The 17,730-nt window shown below is 37.2% G+C and overlaps 1 protein-coding gene across 1 annotated transcript; it reads left to right on the forward strand.

The window, feature by feature from the left end:
• The first annotated feature begins 721 nt into the window (after positions 1-721).
• Positions 722-17,478, forward strand: EIF3M (eukaryotic translation initiation factor 3 subunit M). The gene is made up of 11 exons (XM_049890837.1): positions 722-849; positions 3,915-4,047; positions 5,208-5,346; positions 6,096-6,219; positions 6,381-6,475; positions 9,781-9,864; positions 10,853-10,952; positions 11,452-11,533; positions 15,672-15,815; positions 16,742-16,802; positions 17,284-17,478. Exons 1-11 carry the CDS (start codon positions 808-810, stop codon positions 17,402-17,404), a joined length of 1,125 nt encoding a protein of 374 aa, XP_049746794.1. The 5' UTR covers positions 722-807; the 3' UTR covers positions 17,405-17,478.
• Positions 17,479-17,730: the final 252 nt, after the last annotated feature.

A 17,730-nucleotide genomic window follows, 5' to 3' on the forward strand; every position in this document is an offset into this window, starting at 1 on the left:
TGCAACTGCCCCAAATCACACACCCCCATCAAAAGGTGCAGCCGGAATTCCAATCCAAGGAATCTGACTCTGGAGTCCAACCGGTAGAACACGATGCCACCCAGGACTGCCTTCCTAGTGACTTTTTAATATATTTATTTGCTGTGTCCCCCCTGGAATGTAAACTGCTTTTGAAAACTACCGTTACCCCATCGCAAGGAACACTGACTGCCATCTGGCAGCTCAAAAAATGCTGAAAGATAAATTATAACTGGAAAAAGAAATCGTTGGGCTCAGCGACAAACGTATACCTCCATGGCTCTTTCTGGTCTGTCAATAGCTGGTTAACGTATAAAGTGAAGCAGGGCTGGTTGGAGCAATGTTTGAGGCGCTTTAGAAATGCGGTATGAGACACTGACAGGCAGCGGGACAAATGAGAAGTGAACGACTGTTCTGAGCACAAGTAGTTTTTGTTGGCTGAACAGGCTTAAAGTTTTCAGGGCAAGACAGGCTCACCGAGGCGCTACTAGGGAGGTAATACATAAGACAGTCGGCCACACCATCCCGGAAGCAGAGTTCGCGAGAGGCGGCGCTCGGAGGGGGCCCTCCAGGCACGCTCGTTACGTTCGCCTCGTCGACGGGCTAGCGAAAGCGAGAGCGTGCCCTGAGATTGGCTCTCGTGGCTGCGCCTGTCCCGGGGACCCCGCCCCGCCGCGGCCCGCGAGGGGTGACCCGGAAGCTGTTGTGAGGCACCTCCGCGCGGAGCAGGTCTCTTTTCCGGTCTGCGTGGTTCGCAATTGCGGCGTCGGCGGCGCTCGGGCCTTTACCATGAGCGTCCCGGCCTTCATCGATATCAGTGAGGAAGATCAGGTGTGTTGTCCCGGGCTGGGGGCGCCGCCAGGGTGGGGTGGGGTATATCTCAGGGCTGTATGAGGGTCCGCAGCCGAGCCCGGGGCGGGCGGACACCACCCTGAGCGGATCCGGGCCTGAGACCTGCAGTTCCTTCCCGCCTCACCTCACCCGAGATCGGGAAGCGGCGGGGCAGGGGCGGGCGGTCTTGCCCTGGAGTCACACTCCCTCTCTGGCCGTCGGTACTAGCGCGGGGCAAGAGCCTCTACCGCCAGCTTCATGGTCGGCGTCGGACCTTCCCGGCCTGGAGGCCCTTCTGAGGAATTAGTATTTTTTGAGTGATAGGAACGGGTCTGCTTTCATCCCGGTAATGCAGCCACATCCGGGGTGGGAGGTGACGAATGTTTAGCTGGCTTAAGCAGTTTAGGGAAAAGTAGTATTCAAGATCAAAATGGCTTTAATATTTCGCGATCACAAAGCGAAGGTGACTCGTAGACCCGTATTTTATATTCCTACTTGTGCAAGGGTGAGAGTTGTTCAGTAACCCGAGAACGTGATAGTTCCACCCTCTTACGCTGTGAGGCATACACTTGGTGGCCTTGTCTAGAAATCTCATGTACCATCCTGGTATTTTTCAGTTTCCTATTTGGGGTTTGCTCTTAGATATCAAGAGCTGATGCTTCTTATTTCCTCTATAACAAAAGTTTAATTTTAGTTGAAAGAAGTTAACCATGAAATGTTGTTCTTTAAGTTAATTTTGTAGAACTGTAAGTTACATTTTGTGAAGTCATAAGCGTTGTCATGTTGGGCTTTTTTTTTCTTCCTAATTCCCTAACTTGGAAGTTTTAGTTCCATACAGGGAAACATCTTAGTCTAAAGGAACTTTAAGAATTGCTGGTGTGATTTTCCCTTCTAATCCTTCACCCCCTGCCCCCAGTAGTAGAATTGCAAGAGCTCAGTCCTGAAGAGTGAAATAAGAAGGGGAAATGAAAAGGGAGAAGGAGGTCTAGAATGGGTAGAGAGTTGAAATGGATAGAAAGGAAGATGTGGAAGACAAGAGAAAAAGTATATCTGATTAGGAACGAAAGCGTACTACTTAAAATTGGCTTCAACCTACTATATTAGGTTACCAAAAAAAGTATTTAATTTTTTTTTAGCATACAAAAGGATTTGCAGATACAGAAGGTTCTTGTTATTGATCATATTTTTAAAGTATTATTTCTCAGGTTATGACACTTTTTGTAAGACATAATTTTCACACTAGCAGAATGAGAGTTATTCCTTTCAGGTAGAATATGTGATTGTTGCAAGAGTTTGATCAAATTCTCATTTTGATTAGAGTTAAGAATCCTTGTTTGTTTTCCTTTGTTTTTACCACTCCAAGCACTTGGGGCTAGTGAAGATGATAGATTAAAAACAGTAAACTGTTGATTGAATGAGGTGCCTGGGTGGTGTAAACTATTTGGGATTGGCTGCTAACCTGAAGGTTGGTGGTTAGAACCCACCCAGCAGCTCCACGGAAGAAAGACCTGACAAACTGTCCCCTTAAAGATTACAACCGAGAAAGAAAACGCTGTGGATTAGTTCTACTCTGTAACAGGTGGGGTCACCATGGGTTGGGAACCAGCTCAATGGCAGCTAACATTTGATTGAGTAGTTCTTAGAAACAGTTCACTTTGTATCTACATTTTTTCTTCGTTGGACCATATTATGTGTTCCCCTTACAGAGAAACATACTTTCTAGTGGCATGTTTTTGCTCTCTGATGTGATGGCAGTTGTATCTGATATCTTATTTATAGTACGAAATCGTAAATGGAATTGCTGTGTTCCTCTTATGGAAAACATAGCACCATCAGATCTGCAGGCTTCTGAAGTAGCCAGACATTTGTGGGATAAAAAGTCTTGATGGCCTTAAGAATTTGGTTTGGTATAGAAAATGTGATACCTATGCATTTACTAGTGGTATCCTTTTATCTCTTTGTGTGAGTTCTTCATTTTATTATCCTTTAAAAGCTGTTGGATTCATGTTTGGTTGCCATAAATACCAAGCCCTGTACATAGGGTTGCTGTGGGTTGGAACTGACTCAATGGCACCTAACAACAGGAACAGGAAAAAAAAAAACACTTATTAAATATTATATATAGCAATAGGATAGAAGTTTAATACTTTTTTGCTGTCCAGGTTTCTTTGGATCAGTAGTTTTTTTACCCTTTCCAACACTTTTTAGGACTTTTTTCTTTTTTAGAGTTTTTCCCTTTCTGAATACTTTTTTAGGGATGTGACACTCCATAATAAATAATATTGGGTTGAGGGGATAGGAGATTGTGTAAAGGAGATTCTGGCATGCTGCCAACTTCACCTCCATTTGGTGGATACCTGCTCTAGGCCAATACTTTATTCTCATGGCACCTTGTTGCAGTGAACTGGTAATGTCCAGGTGTTCAAATGCAGTACTGTAATTATATTTTTATACCTGCTTTTTCTGACCTAGGCATGCACTTTGCATTTTACAAGATTAATTACATAGTAGATCCAATTGGATAAAAATATTCAAGGCAACTTTCACAGACATAGCATTTTATCTCCCAAAATGCTTCTCTCAGGTCAGTTCCCAAATAATTAATGAGTTGTTATTCTCTTGTCAAGATAATTAATATCTGTAATTTTTTTCTAGTAGCTGTGCTAGTACACATACTTGAAAACAATAAAATTTCATTTTTTTTTTTTTTTTAATTGACTTTTTACCTTGTCAGAGCTACTTCCCTTCCTCTCATCTCCTCTAGGAAACCTTAGGGTTATATTGGAAACGCAGGGTACAGGTGATAGGAGAGAAATTCTGAAGGTGATCCACATGGGCCATAGCACATCTGTGGAGCCACTGAGCCTTCTGAAAGAACATCTCCTGTTCCTGTGGCGGGTTTGTCATAAGTTTTAGGTGAGGTGCGGGGAGCACTTCAACATAACTTTAAGTGATGGTTAAATATAGTATTATTTTTTCTGAAATGGGACATTATGGTTTGAGATCTTTTGTTATCGTTCATAGTCAGTTTTATAGATAAATAGCATCCCTATTTGTCTCTGCAGGCCGCTGAGCTTCGAGCTTACCTGAAATCTAAAGGAGCTGAAATTTCAGAAGAAAACTCAGAAGGTGGACTTCACGTAGATTTAGCTCAAATTATTGAAGCCTGTGATGTGTGTCTGAAGGAAGATGATAAAGGTTTGTTTTTAATTTTTGGCAGCATTTCTTATTAAGTGTATAAAGTATTTTTCTTTTTTTGTGAACTATATTTGTATGTTTTGTGTTTGAGACTTTAGTTTTTTTTTTTTTAGCACTATTGTATTTTATCTTATGTTTGAACATACTTTTAGTTTATTCTAATCTATTACGAGCCCTGGTGGCATAGCGATTAAGTAAGAGCTTGGCTGCTAACCAGAAGGTCAGCAGTTCGAATCCACCTGCTGCTCCTTGGAAACCCTGTGGGGGCAGTTCTACTCTGACCTTACAGGGTCGCTATAAGTCAGAATCAATTTGACGGCAACAGGCTTGGCTTGCATACCTATTAAGTAATCATATTTTCAGAACACATCTTTTTTAAGTCAGCTATTTTTAAAGTGTTATTCCACCTGATGCTGATAATTCCAGAATGAACTCAGGGAAAAAAGCTCTTCTTTAATTTTCATGAGGTTTAGATTAATAATCAAGTAGAATGTAATTTCAGATCATCTAAAAGCCATTTAATGATCTGACTGATTCCTTGTTTATTGAGATAAAATCGGAAATTTTAAAAATTGGGAGTCCTAAAACCTGTAGTGAAGGTTTGACATTAAACTTGGTATATAAGTAGTAATATTACACAACACTCCAAATTTAGTGGCCCAACCAGAGAGTTGACAGCTTTTGTTTCTCAATTATTTTCTGTATGTATGTACAAAATTTTCCTCAATTGGTAACAAACCCTAGCCTAAGATCTAACCAGCAACTCTTAAATGATTGGAATATCGTGCTGGTGCAAAATTAAACTGTTTATATGCTGAGACACATTAGTCAACCTTCTGTTTTACTAGTTAGGTATTCTGATGGAACCAAATCTTAGGTAACAGTTTTCTTTCTCTTACGTAAAATGTACAGGTTACTTTCTGAATGTTAACTACTGAACAGAGCTAGTTTAGTTTGAATTCATAAAATATTATATTTTTACTGCCCTCTGCTGAAGGAAAGATGTCTGTCCTCGTGCAGTTGTCAGATTATATCTTTTTTAAGTGGCTTAGGGGCACTGTTTAATGTTTTGGTGTAGCAGAACACTGGAAATACATACTTAACCAGAAACATTCAATATTGTAGTATTGCTGTTAACTGTATTATTGATGCACGTACAGATGTTGAAAGTGTGATGAACAGTGTGGTATCCCTCCTCTTGATCCTGGAACCAGACAAGCAAGAAGCTCTGATTGAAAGCCTATGTGAAAAGCTAGTCAAATTTCGGGAAGGTGAACGCCCCTCTCTGAGGCTGCAGTTGTAAGTTGAGGAGTGAAAGAGACTGAGTTTTTCAAGGGGTTGTTGGAGCCCTGGTGGAGTAGTGGTTAAGAGCTTGGCTGCTAACCCAAAGGTCGGCAGTTGGAATTCACCAGCTGCTCCTTGGAAACCCTGTGGGGCAGTTCTACTCTGTCCTATAAGATCTCTGTGAATCAGAATTGATGGCAATGGGTTTTTTTTTTTTTTTTTTGGTTATTTGCATATCACTGTTATGTAATGGAAGGAGCCATGGTCGCACAGAACCCACGAGCCACTCCTCAGGAGAAAGATGTGGCAATCTGCTTCTGTAAAGGTTTGCAGCTTTGGAAATCCTATGGGGCAGTTCTAGTCTTCCTTATAGGATCTCTGTCATTCGGAATCAACTCAACAGCCACGGGTTTGGTTTGCCTTTTAATGGTAAGAGCAGAAATTCGGGAACTTGACTGTCAGCTGTGGCTTTTATTGGGACAGTCATTTAACCTGTCTGTGCTCCAGTTCCCTCGTGGTAATATAAACTTACTAATATACCTGCTTCAGGCTTGTTGTGGGCTTAAATGATTTAGTAGTTGCGAAGTGCAGAGAGTATTGCTTGCCACATGGGACGTGCTTGATAAACGCTAATTGTTGTCATCACCACCACTATTATTCCATAATTTTGAGGGCTTAGTAGTAGACATGCGTAAGAGCAGATAACCTCAACTTAATCACTGGGATTGCTGATTTCAAACATAGTTTTGCTGTTTGTTAACCAGGCTAAGCAACCTTTTCCATGGGATGGATAAGAATACTCCTGTAAGATACACGGTGTATTGTAGCCTCATTAAAGTGGCAGCATCTTGTGGAGCCATCCAGTACATTCCAACTGAGCTGGATCAAGTGAGTTATTTTGTGGTGTACTTGTTCTGCTTATAAGAAATGCAGTTTTATGTTACAGCTAAAATAAGTAGCAAATATGTGTGTTTTAAACGTTATCTTTCAAACTATGAAAACATACTCAAGGATGACTAAATTTTCTCCTTTTGTCAATCCCACTGTAGGTTAGAAAATGGATTTCTGACTGGACCCTCACCACTGAGAAAAAGCACACCCTTTTAAGGCTACTTTATGAGGCGCTTGTTGATTGTAAGAAAAGGTATTCAGAGTTAATGAACTAACTAACCACTTAACAGGCAATGTAAGTTGGTAGGGATGTTTTTTAAAGACAAGTAGGGTGAGTAATTGTGCTCTGCTTTATTCTCCACCAAGTTGCTATAAATCTGTTTCTGTAAATTTCACTTACTAAGTTAAAGATACCTGTAAAGTTTAAAGTAGTTTTCCCCATCTTTACACTTTTTTTAAAAGCAAAACATTGTGTTATAAAAATGGTACAACTGTTAATCCCAAAGCTGTTTATAACATTCAGCAAAGTTATTTAATGGTGCTTTGATGTCTTCGTCTAGGGTAGTGCTGTTGCTTTTGTTTAATGGTAGTGAGGGCCTATCAATCAAAGTTAACAGAAAGTGCCTTATATAAACAATGCCCCTGAGATGAAACTTTGCGGTAGACTGTACTAAATGGGTACCTTTTGGACTTCTGCCAGGTATTTTGGGTATCTGAGGCTTGTGTTCAGCACAACAGACTTTTCATTCCCAAAATATTTATTCTCCTATTTGTGACAGGTTTGGCCTGGTTTATGGAATTTGTGTTGTCAAGTAAAGGATAACCCTAGCTTTTTGACCTAATTTTTCTATTTCTTTTTTTCACACAATGGGTTATATACTTAAAAAGTAACCTGTCTTCAGTTTAGATTAACTGCACAATTTTTATACTGACTTTTAGTTTCTTGAGTGCTTAAAATATTTGAAAGGATCAGCAAAATTAGTATGTTTCTCTTAAGAATGAATGAAAATCTATGTTGCTAACTCAGGCTTCTCTGAGCTTCAGATTTATATATCCAACAGATTATTAGCAGTTTCCAGTTAGATGTGCCCACAGGAGCTTCATACTCAATGTGACCAAAATGAATTTATCATTTTTTCCCTCTGAATTACTGTGTTCTTTGTCTCAGTAAATGACACCACTGTTGCCTAAGCAGACATCTTGATGACATCCTTGATTCCTTCATCTCCTTTGTTTAATCGTTTACCAAGTCTTAAGTGGTTACGTCTGTACGGGCCATCATCCTTGCTTCTCTGGGTGTTTGTCTCCTAAGTGGTCTGTGTATTTGCCACTTGGCAAAAGCAGTGGTTTTGTAAAACAGATTTCAGCATGTGATTCTTTAGGTTTTCATTTTCTTTAGGGTGCAGTAAAAGATTTTTCACAGGGCATGTAAGGCCTTTCAGACACGGCCTCCTACCTACTGCTGTAACGTGGGCTTGGTGAATGTGATGATAATCGTGTTGCCGTTTTTTTATGGCGCAGTGACAAACCACAGAAACTTTGCTTAGTGTAAATATCCCTCCCTTCCTTCCCTCCCACCCTCCCTCCTTTCCCTTCTTCCACCATTTTCTCTCTCTCTCTCTCTTTAACACATAATACACACCATCCCACGCCTCTCCTCTTGGTTATCATACACTAGACGTACTGAACCATGCTCTCTCCCAGTCTGGACCAGGGACTGATGCCTGTTTTTGTGTGGCCTGTGAGCTAAGGATGATTTTTACATTTTTAAATGGCTAACCTCTAGATGGTTAGAGGAAAAAAAAATGAAAAGAATATGTCATGACTTGTGAACATAATATGAAATTATAAAATCTCAGTGTCTGTGAAATTTTCTTGGAACACAGCCATGCCTATTCGTTAATATATTGCCAAAGAAACCTTTCGCCAAGAGTTGAGTATTTGCAACAGACAGTATGTGGCTTGCAAAGCCTAAAATATTTACTCTCTGGCTGTTTACACAAAATTTGCCTACCCTTGGTCTAGAATTATACTCAGCTTTGTTTCTTTGTCTGAAAAACTGCTCCCATATTTGCATTAGGTGCCTCCCTTTTACAGGACCCTCTACTACTTTTATCATAGCCCTTAATACTCTGTTACAATTGAGGAGGTGGACTCTGAACCAAAGGGAGCTTGTCACCATTGCATTCCCAAGAAGGTATTTGACACATAATAGGCACTGAACGAATGAGTGCTGCTCACCCCCTAGGAGTGGTAGTAGTAGTATTTAAACACTTTAAATTTCTATCACTCTGCTGACTTAAATTTTAATTTTTTTTTTCCTAGCACACACAAAATATGGTTTTGAGTGCCCCTTCCTAATTGTATTTGTAGCTGATGAGTACCAATGGTGTGATGCATCTTTAGGGGTAATACTAGTTAATATTTTCTTGAGCTCTTAAATATCAGATGGTGTGCTGTGCACTTTCAATGGATTATGTTATCCGATGTATATTAATTACAAAAAAGGATTTCTTTAGCTGATAAAATATACTAGATTGAGGTGTCCTTGCTAAAACTGTGGAAAACGAAATGTGCTTATGCAGACTGTAGGGCACAATAGAATTAACAGCGAGTGAAACATTGGTTTTTAAAATTTGTATTAATTCTTATAGTTATGTCACTATATTTAAGATGTTGGTTACCACTTTATATACTGGCTAAAACATAGTTTGGAAGAATGTTTTAAATACATCACTTACTTGCTTTGAACAAATGATAACAGCTTCAATGATTTTACCCACATTGAATCTAGTTGTGTGTTTTTATAAAAAGAAAAAGAAACTTCTTTTTAGTTAGCAGAGCTTTCTGCAACTGGCAAAAGATACATCAGTTTGAAGAAAGAAATGAAGGGTGAAGATAAACATTTTGTAAGAGTCCAAATCAAATGAAATGCGTTTGATTATTTTGCCCTTTTCACTGCAGTTAAAATTGATCATCCATATAATTTTAAGGATAAATTAATTGGAAGGATATCTTTACTAAAACCCAGTGCCGTCGAGTTGATTACTAGAGTTATTTAAATATTTGAGTGGTAGCTCCACTTCAGCCATACTGTCTTCTCAGTTTCTAGATACAGAAAATTTTTTTCCCCACCCGGGGCCCTTATGCTTTTATTCCCTCTGCCTGGAAGGTCATTCCACTCCCACCTTCCATCCCAGGTCTTTTCATGGCCAAATATTTTATATCCTGAAGGTTTCAGCTTATATGTCATCTCTTCAGAGAGAAACTTTCCCTTCTTACACTATGTAGAGTAGTCTTTTTTCTTGCCTCTGCCTTTATTATTTCATTACATCTTATTTTCTTTATAGCACTGAATTGTTCGTTGTTACTACTTTTTGCTTAGTTGTCTGTCTTGCCTACTAGAATGCAAATGCCATTTCTTTTCCTGTAGGCAAGGACCATTCCTCTCTTGGTCACCATTGTATCAGCCCAGTACCTGGCACCTAGTAAATATTTTTGCTTGAATGATTGATGATAAAAATATTTTCAAATTTCTAAAGCTATATTTCTTTTTAGTGATGCTGCTTCAAAAGTCATGGTGGAATTGCTGGGAAGTTACACGGAGGACAATGCTTCTCAGGCCAGGGTTGATGCCCACAGGTAATGTTGAACACATTGCTGTTAACAGGGCTGTCGCAGTTTATAGGTGAGCTACGGTATTTGATTGTAACTCTGAAGTCCTGTTTGCAACCACTACTAACCCAAAGCCACTTAATAATGTGTGCTCCATGGTGATTCTGATGTGGGTATTCAAGACTTGGTGAACTGAAGTATTGAACAATGATAGATAGCATGTGAAATAGCCACATGGAATTCGCTGTTTGGAGTATTGGGAGTGATAATCCTGACCTAAGAACTAGAACTTAAGCTTGGATCGATTTTTCCTTAATACTTAGGTATGTAGATGAGAAAAAATTGATGGCTTGCTAAAAATTAGACCATTTCTAGTGAGAATAAGGGCTTTAGATAATCCTTGGTCTACTTACTACCAATAAGAAGAAATCCATTCCTGAATCTGTGAAACTAGGATGACGATAACTTCCCTAAAGGGTTATTGCCCCACGTGGACAAATACATGATAGATGTTGTTAGGAAGAACAGTTAGTGGTGAAAATCTTTTAACTTTGCGGTCAGACTGCCTGCATTCAAATCCTTACTCTGCCACTTAATTAGCACTTATTGTTGGGCAAGTTACTTGTCCTTCCTGAGTCTGTTTCATCATTGATAAAATGGGCTTGACAGTACTCTGCTTCTTAGGGTTGTTGTGAGGGTTAAATGAGATAACACATGTATTTAGCCTATTTAGTGGTATATTGTAAGGCGCTGCTGTAGTTTGCTATTTATTTGGTTATCTTGGTGGTTGCTTTCTACCCAGCTATGTTTTTGCCTACAACAATTTCATTTTGTTAGAACAGATACATGGGATAAATTATGTTGATTGTCCTGTTTTAACCCAATCTTTTAGCTTTTTTTTATGCTATGTACATTGGCTTTTACATATTTTACTGAATTAAATGTATTTTGTGACCTGTGAAAAGTACCAGAATTTCAAAAGACTGAACTTATCTTTGTTTTTATTCTAATTAAGGTGTATTGTTCGAGCATTGAAAGATCCAAATGCCTTCCTTTTTGACCATCTTCTTACTTTAAAACCAGTGAAGTTTTTGGAAGGCGAGCTTATTCATGATGTGAGTAGTTTTATCTTTTTAATATGAGAAATAGTCTCTCCTTAAACCTTGCATCCTGAACAAGTTCTCTTTCTCTTCTATTAATGAACGTGATTATTGGTGAGATCTGGCAAGCAAGGAATTCTCTTTTTGTATTTCAAGGAACAAGCTTTGAAATTTAGGACCAGCTTTACTCAATATTTAGTGTCACCTAGCTCCAATTAGAAAGATAAATCTGATACTTAAAAATACATGAACATACTTTCCAAGTCCAAGTATAAATACATTTTGTATTTTTCATTTGGACTGTGCCATTACCGCCATCTGTCAGTGTAGATAATTTAGAGCTTACTGTATTCAGCAGTTCTTTAAGTGGGTTTGTGTGATAATTTGATGAAGCAGATTGATTTTTCTGCAATGAAAGATAGTTTTATTGCTGAGAGTTAGTGTTTTAAAGATATCTTCAGCACAAGCCTTGATTCTATATTGATAGTTTCTTTTTTTGTCTCTGTCTGAATAGCTTTTAACCATTTTTGTGAGCGCAAAATTGGCATCATATGTCAAGTTTTACCAGAATAATAAAGACTTCATTGATTCACTTGGTAAGTTTGGGGTTATTTTTCTTTGAAGGTTAGTGAGAGGTGGGGAACGTGCTACTTTATAACTGTTAATGCACTGTGAGATACAGCAAACATGGGCATGGCCCTTTTCGTAGATTACCCCTAACCAGTGGTATATGCTAGAACAGCAGCAAACACAGGTGGACAATTTAAAAGATTGCTCAATTAGAAAGAGTTGGGAATTGGAAACCAAGAAGATGTAAGGGGTGGCATTTGTGATAGGAAGAACATAAGACTAGGAACCAGAAAACCTGGGCCTTTTTTCTCTCCATACCAGCTTTTTGCGCTTCATGGGCTTTTTTCTGCCCCACTCTCCTGTGAGTCTCAGAGGTAAAGTTATAGCCAGAAGCAGGTCCTTAGAGAAGATTCAGAGAAGTACATTGATGATATATGTGTCCTCAGAATTTTGGAATGGAGGAGGAAACATAAAAACAATTTACTTAGAGGATTATAGATCACCAAAAAAAAAAACAAACCTGTTGCCATTGAGTCCACTCTGACTCATTGCGACCCTATAGGACAGAGTAGAACTGCCCCATAGGTTTCCAAGGAGTGGCTGGTGGATTTGAACAGCCGACCTTTTGGTTAGCATCTAGCTCTTAACCACAGTGTCACCAGGGCTCCATTACCTTGATAATAATTGTGATTTCTGGAAGTACTCATTTTAGAAACTGATGAAATTTGATGATTAAGGGTGCTTTATTAAGCTAAAGCCTACTGTTTAAAATAAGTTTCTTTTTAGAATACCACTTTTTTTTTTTTATTTCTTAGATGCATGGTGATCTCAGTCAGATGTATACCAATTTTTAAGTTGCATTTTTCTGTTTGATGCTCTTTTGTTTTTAAAAGTATAGTCACATAATTATAACAAATAGTTTTTCTCCCTCTAATGCAGTATTTTAAACTTAATGCCCCTCGTTGAATAAATTACAGAAAGTATGCAGCATTCTAAGAATGTTTTATGAAGCTGTGGGTTGAATTAGAAATTTAAGTGCTGTGATTTCACAGGATACCAGATACCTTCCGAAACAGTTTGTTGAAGACAGCATAGTGGAGTCTCAGCTTTATGAGTTTTATGTTTGAATTTTCTTGTCTATTGCATCCAAGCTCTTCACAAGCTCAGTAAATGTCTACCAAATTGAATAAAATCTTAATGATCCTCTTTGAGTAAATCTCACATAGGTTCAGGATTTTAATTTCCTTCTGGAGCACATTTTTACATGCTAAAATTACAAAGAAAAAACTTTGAAAATTAGCATTTGAACGGTTTTAATTGTTATGAAACCGCTAAGTTTTTGACTGTGGAAGTCACCTGAAACTAAGGTGCTTTGTTTTGCTACTAAGCAATGTTTGTTAAAATAACATTAGAGGTTGGTTATATTTTATATTAGTCCGTCCGGTTCCTTGAGATGTAGGTGAAGAACACAGTTACAATCGTTTCTGTGGTACGGTTTGTCTTTGATTCGGTTATCGTTAATTCCTGTTACCTGTAAATTTTGTGCAGCCATTGGAATTGAGGAAGATTGGATTATTCTGAACATAATAAGGCATTTGAAATACACTAATATAAAGGAGATGCAAGTGTGTTTTGGTGTAGAATGCTTTACCAGGTGCATTAGACCCAGAAAACCACATTCTGTCCCAGTTAATTTGTTTTGTGGCATGAAGCTATGCGATGGAATGTTAATGTCAGCAACCTCTTTATTTACGCACCAAAGAAAAAGGGGTAGTAATTAACACTTTGACACTCCCCCATTGATGTGTAATTGACTGTTTCAAAGGAGCACTGGTTCATAAGCTATTGCATGCATTAAAATTGCGTTTTCTATACTGCAGCATTTTAAGACAGGGGTCAGTGACTGCAGAAATTGCTCAATGATGCACATTTTTTTATTACTGCATTAAGGTTTTGACATATTAGTTATGAATAAATGTTTCCATAAAATTAGATTTTTTATAACTTTAAAATTGAAATATGACAGTGAACACTGTGACTTCATCTGTGAAGGCAGTTTTCTAGTTTCGTGAAACAAAGCACAGCTTTCTGCAAGTCTCACTCATACTTCACTGGCTTAATAGTTTGAATTTGGCTTTAAGTTTGGTTCTTTGTTTTAAAATAGTGAAATTTTTTTTATATGCATGTTTCCATATGTAAGATAATGGTTTATGTGATTCATTAGAGAAATAATCTTTATTCCTCTGAGAAGTTGGTATATGGTAAGGTAACTGCACAAAGAGTAGCAGTAAAATAGAAGTTATTTTAAGAGCATTTATAATTGTATCTTAAAAATTTCAGGAGTTCTGGCATCTTAGAATGGTTTATCATTCCATCATGCCCATAGAATTGGGAATGTTAAGGAATTTCCTTATATTTGCAGATGTTGAGAAAATCTTCAGGACTTGTTCTCTGTGATAGGAAATAAAATCATAACATTTCTAATTTATTGTGCCAGTTAGAAATCAAATTGCCTAATTTGCTTTTTGCTTCTTAAACATTGTGCAAATTAGCAGTCTTTTATTAGAAACTTCTTTATGAAAGATGCTTTTGGGAGACTATTACAGTAAATGTGTATGTTTTTTGTTTTAGATGTATTGTTAAGCATTTATTACCCCTGAAGTTTTCTGGTTACAAATGTCTAGATTCTACAGGTGGCATCAGTTGTTACACTTTGTTGTTTTTATTAACATTGACAAGTTGGGCCAACAGTAGCATTATCTTGTGTCACCTGAATTGCCCTAACATGTCTACATTTAATCTGGTGTTACCCAGTTGCTACCTTCTTGCTTCAGAAAGTCAATCAGCATCTTATTTGCATTTGTTAATTAGGGCTAATGTGCACTAATTGATTTCTTGATGCTTGTAGATTTCCATTAAACTCAGCAATACTTACTTGTGTACCTCATTCATTTGAGTTATGATGATGATGTTTTTGTTGAATCTGTGCCAAACAGGAAGCCTACATCATAATTATAGCTAATTAACAGACGGTTATGCCCTGTATTAATGGGCTTCCCTAGTCTTCCGTAAGAATGTTATAAATTCAAACTTAGTTACATGGAGGGCTTAGAGAACTTTTTTTAACAGTACACACTTGAGGCTCTGAATTATGAGAGGGCAGAGGATAATCATTTGCTGAGTTTACAAAGTTTGAAAGTTTAGAGGAAGGGAACAAATAAATGATTCTAGATTACTTTTGTGGACTTGTTTTTATGATTAAGTTAGCATCAGTATTGTTTTATAATCCTGCTTCTACTTAGGATCAAGTAGTAATTTGGGTATTCAGGATTTGTAAATATTAATTTATATTTCTAGCCCTTTATTTTACAAATGAACCTGTATCCTATACCTAGCTAGCACTGCCACTTTGTGACTCTTAAGTAAGGTCATCTCTTTTGTCCTCTGTTTTATTTTTTAACGTGAAAAGATGAGAAGTGGGTTAATTTGTTAAGTTTCCCTCTAGGTCTAACATTTGTCTGTGATCTGAGTAATTATAACAAGCATGTTTCATTACAAATTAGAAAGTAAATTTTGAATTATTTGTACAGTTTGTATTTTTGCCTTAGAAAGAACAAGTGTCACTGTTAACAGCGATACTTAGTTCTCTCTAGTACTAACCATGAAAGCCTATGTTAAATGATAAATCTGCTTTTGCAGTTTTGATTTCTAAGTATTAAATCCAAAGTGACCTGAAAGGAAATGGAATGTTTTCATAACTGAAAGTGTTTATGAAAATTTTTTGAAACTTAAGAGTTTACCAGTAAGATTCACACAGAACAAATAGAAGATGAGGAATCCTGTGTTTAAATGAGAGCTATTAGTGAAAATAAGCTTAAGTAATTCAGTTAAATAGAAAATGTTTTTATGAAATGTAAAATATAATTTTATAGCCCATTCTTAACTTTGAATCTATCAGCTATGGCGGAATAGTAGTATGGAAACGTATTTCTAGAAAAAGTAACTTTGATTACTTTATAACTTAATTATGAGGTCAGTTTATGGTTTGCAAATATAAGAAACATTGTCAAAATTATTCAGTGTAAGTACTCAAACACAGGAGTTGTAACTTGCAGGTCTGTCATTAGTATGGACACTCATCAGGCTAACTGCTATGTTATTCAGGCTTGTTACATGAACAGAACATGGCAAAAATGAGACTACTTACTTTTATGGGAATGGCAGTGGAAAATAAAGAAATTTCTTTTGACACGATGCAGCAAGAACTCCAGATTGGAGCTGATGATGTTGAAGCATTTGTTATTGATGGTAAGGCAATTGGAACATTTTCATTTTTTTCCTCTACTAGACGGAACAAGATTTTTGATCTTGAAACAGCCTTATAGGTTCTTTTGTAGCAAGTGTGTATGTTTTAGTAGATTAAGGGATATATTTGTAGTAGACTGAAAGTTCACTGGAACTATAAATTGGTATATGGTTTTTGGTGTTTGTGCTAACCCTTGAAATCACAGAGAACAAAAGTCTTTAGGTTAAGAGCACAGATTTCAGTGTCAGGTGGACCTGGATTTGAAGCCAGATCTTCCTCTGTGAAATAGGAATGTGTGAGTTCATTTGTGGTTATGAGGATTACATGGATTAATGCAGGTAAAGCACTTAGCCCAGTGCCTGGCACATAGTAAATGATCTGCAGATGTTAACATTAACAATTTTATATGGTTAGCCTGGAAACAGGCCCCTCTTCCCCAACAATTGCATTATAAAGTGATTTTTTTTTTTAACTGTTTTATTAAACTGTTACATTTCAGGAATTTTTTGTTTGAAAGTTAGGGGGATTAATTAAGATTCATAAAATATATAGAACTATTGACATGGTTTCTTTCTAATGATCTAAATCTCCCATAGTCCTATAATGATGTGATTCCTTATTGGGAAGGTAGTCGCCACCCCCTCCTGCCCCAATGTGATAGGGAGAACACCTGGAATTTTTAATAAAAACTGTAGGTGATACTGATTTAATATAGATGGGCCCAGCAACTATAGGACAAATGAATGGCCTTCGTCTTGGTTGCATCATATTGGTTTGCTTATTATTACATTCAAACAGCCAGTTTGTAAAATAATACTGGAAAATAGTGCGAAGTTTTGTTATGGCTTAGTTGGTCACAGTTTCATACCTTAGCCATTTTTCTTGGAAATCTTCTATATAACATATCATGTCAAACATCTTTTTTCAGCAGTAAGAACTAAAATGGTCTACTGCAAAATCGATCAGACCCAGAGAAAAGTAGTTGTCAGGTAAGACATTTAGTACGTTGCAGCATTTTGTAGGGCAATTTAGTTTGTTCCGATTATTTCACTTAAATGTTTAGTATTCTAACTAGAACAAAGGTGGTGTTCTTTTCAGTTGACTGTAGTTAAATAGTTGCTATTTATCATAATTTTATTAAAGTTCAGACTGAATGTGATTAGCTTATTTAATGAAAGAGTCTTATTTTCCAGCACATTTCATTTAATGGCTCAGCATTGGCTAGAATACTAATGACTTGTGTGTGTCTTTATATAGCTATTCAGGAGAATAGAAGGTTTAGGATCAATACTGTAAAGACTTTTTAAAAATAAATTTATCTAATTGTTAAATTCTCTTATAATTCTAAATTATGTCTTTTATGTATATTTAACCTTGCGTTTTACTAGACAGAAGTGTAGTATTTGTAAACAAATACCATAGGATAAAAGGTTAGCTAATACATTGTTTTTTAATTTTTTCAATTTTTAGTCATAGCACACATCGGACATTTGGAAAACAGCAGTGGCAACAACTGTATGACACACTTAACGCCTGGAAACAAAACTTGAACAAAGTGAAAAACAGCCTTCTGAGTCTTTCTGATACCTGAATTTTTAAGCATTTAATTTTATTCTTTTGAAAACAAATCTAACTCATAGTAAAACATTATAAACTGAAATTTAACTACAGTCTGGATATTTATTGTCTCAAATTTAAAGGAAAAGAAATCACAAACTCTAGAGGATGCAGACTAATAGAAAAGGTCAATATTTCTGTTTTGTATAATTCACTGTAAGTTGTGTTCTGTAAGGGTTTTGAAGGAGCACACAAGCTGTGAAGAGAGGCTGTGCGGATGGAAGACAAAAAGTTTAAGAATTTCTAAGTCAATTAAGGGGACTAGGACACTACGAGCAAACTGTGCAAGTAAAGAATTGT

This window comes from Elephas maximus, chromosome 7, assembly GCF_024166365.1.
Source record: "Elephas maximus indicus isolate mEleMax1 chromosome 7, mEleMax1 primary haplotype, whole genome shotgun sequence".
Classification (NCBI taxonomy): Eukaryota; Metazoa; Chordata; class Mammalia; order Proboscidea; family Elephantidae; genus Elephas; species Elephas maximus.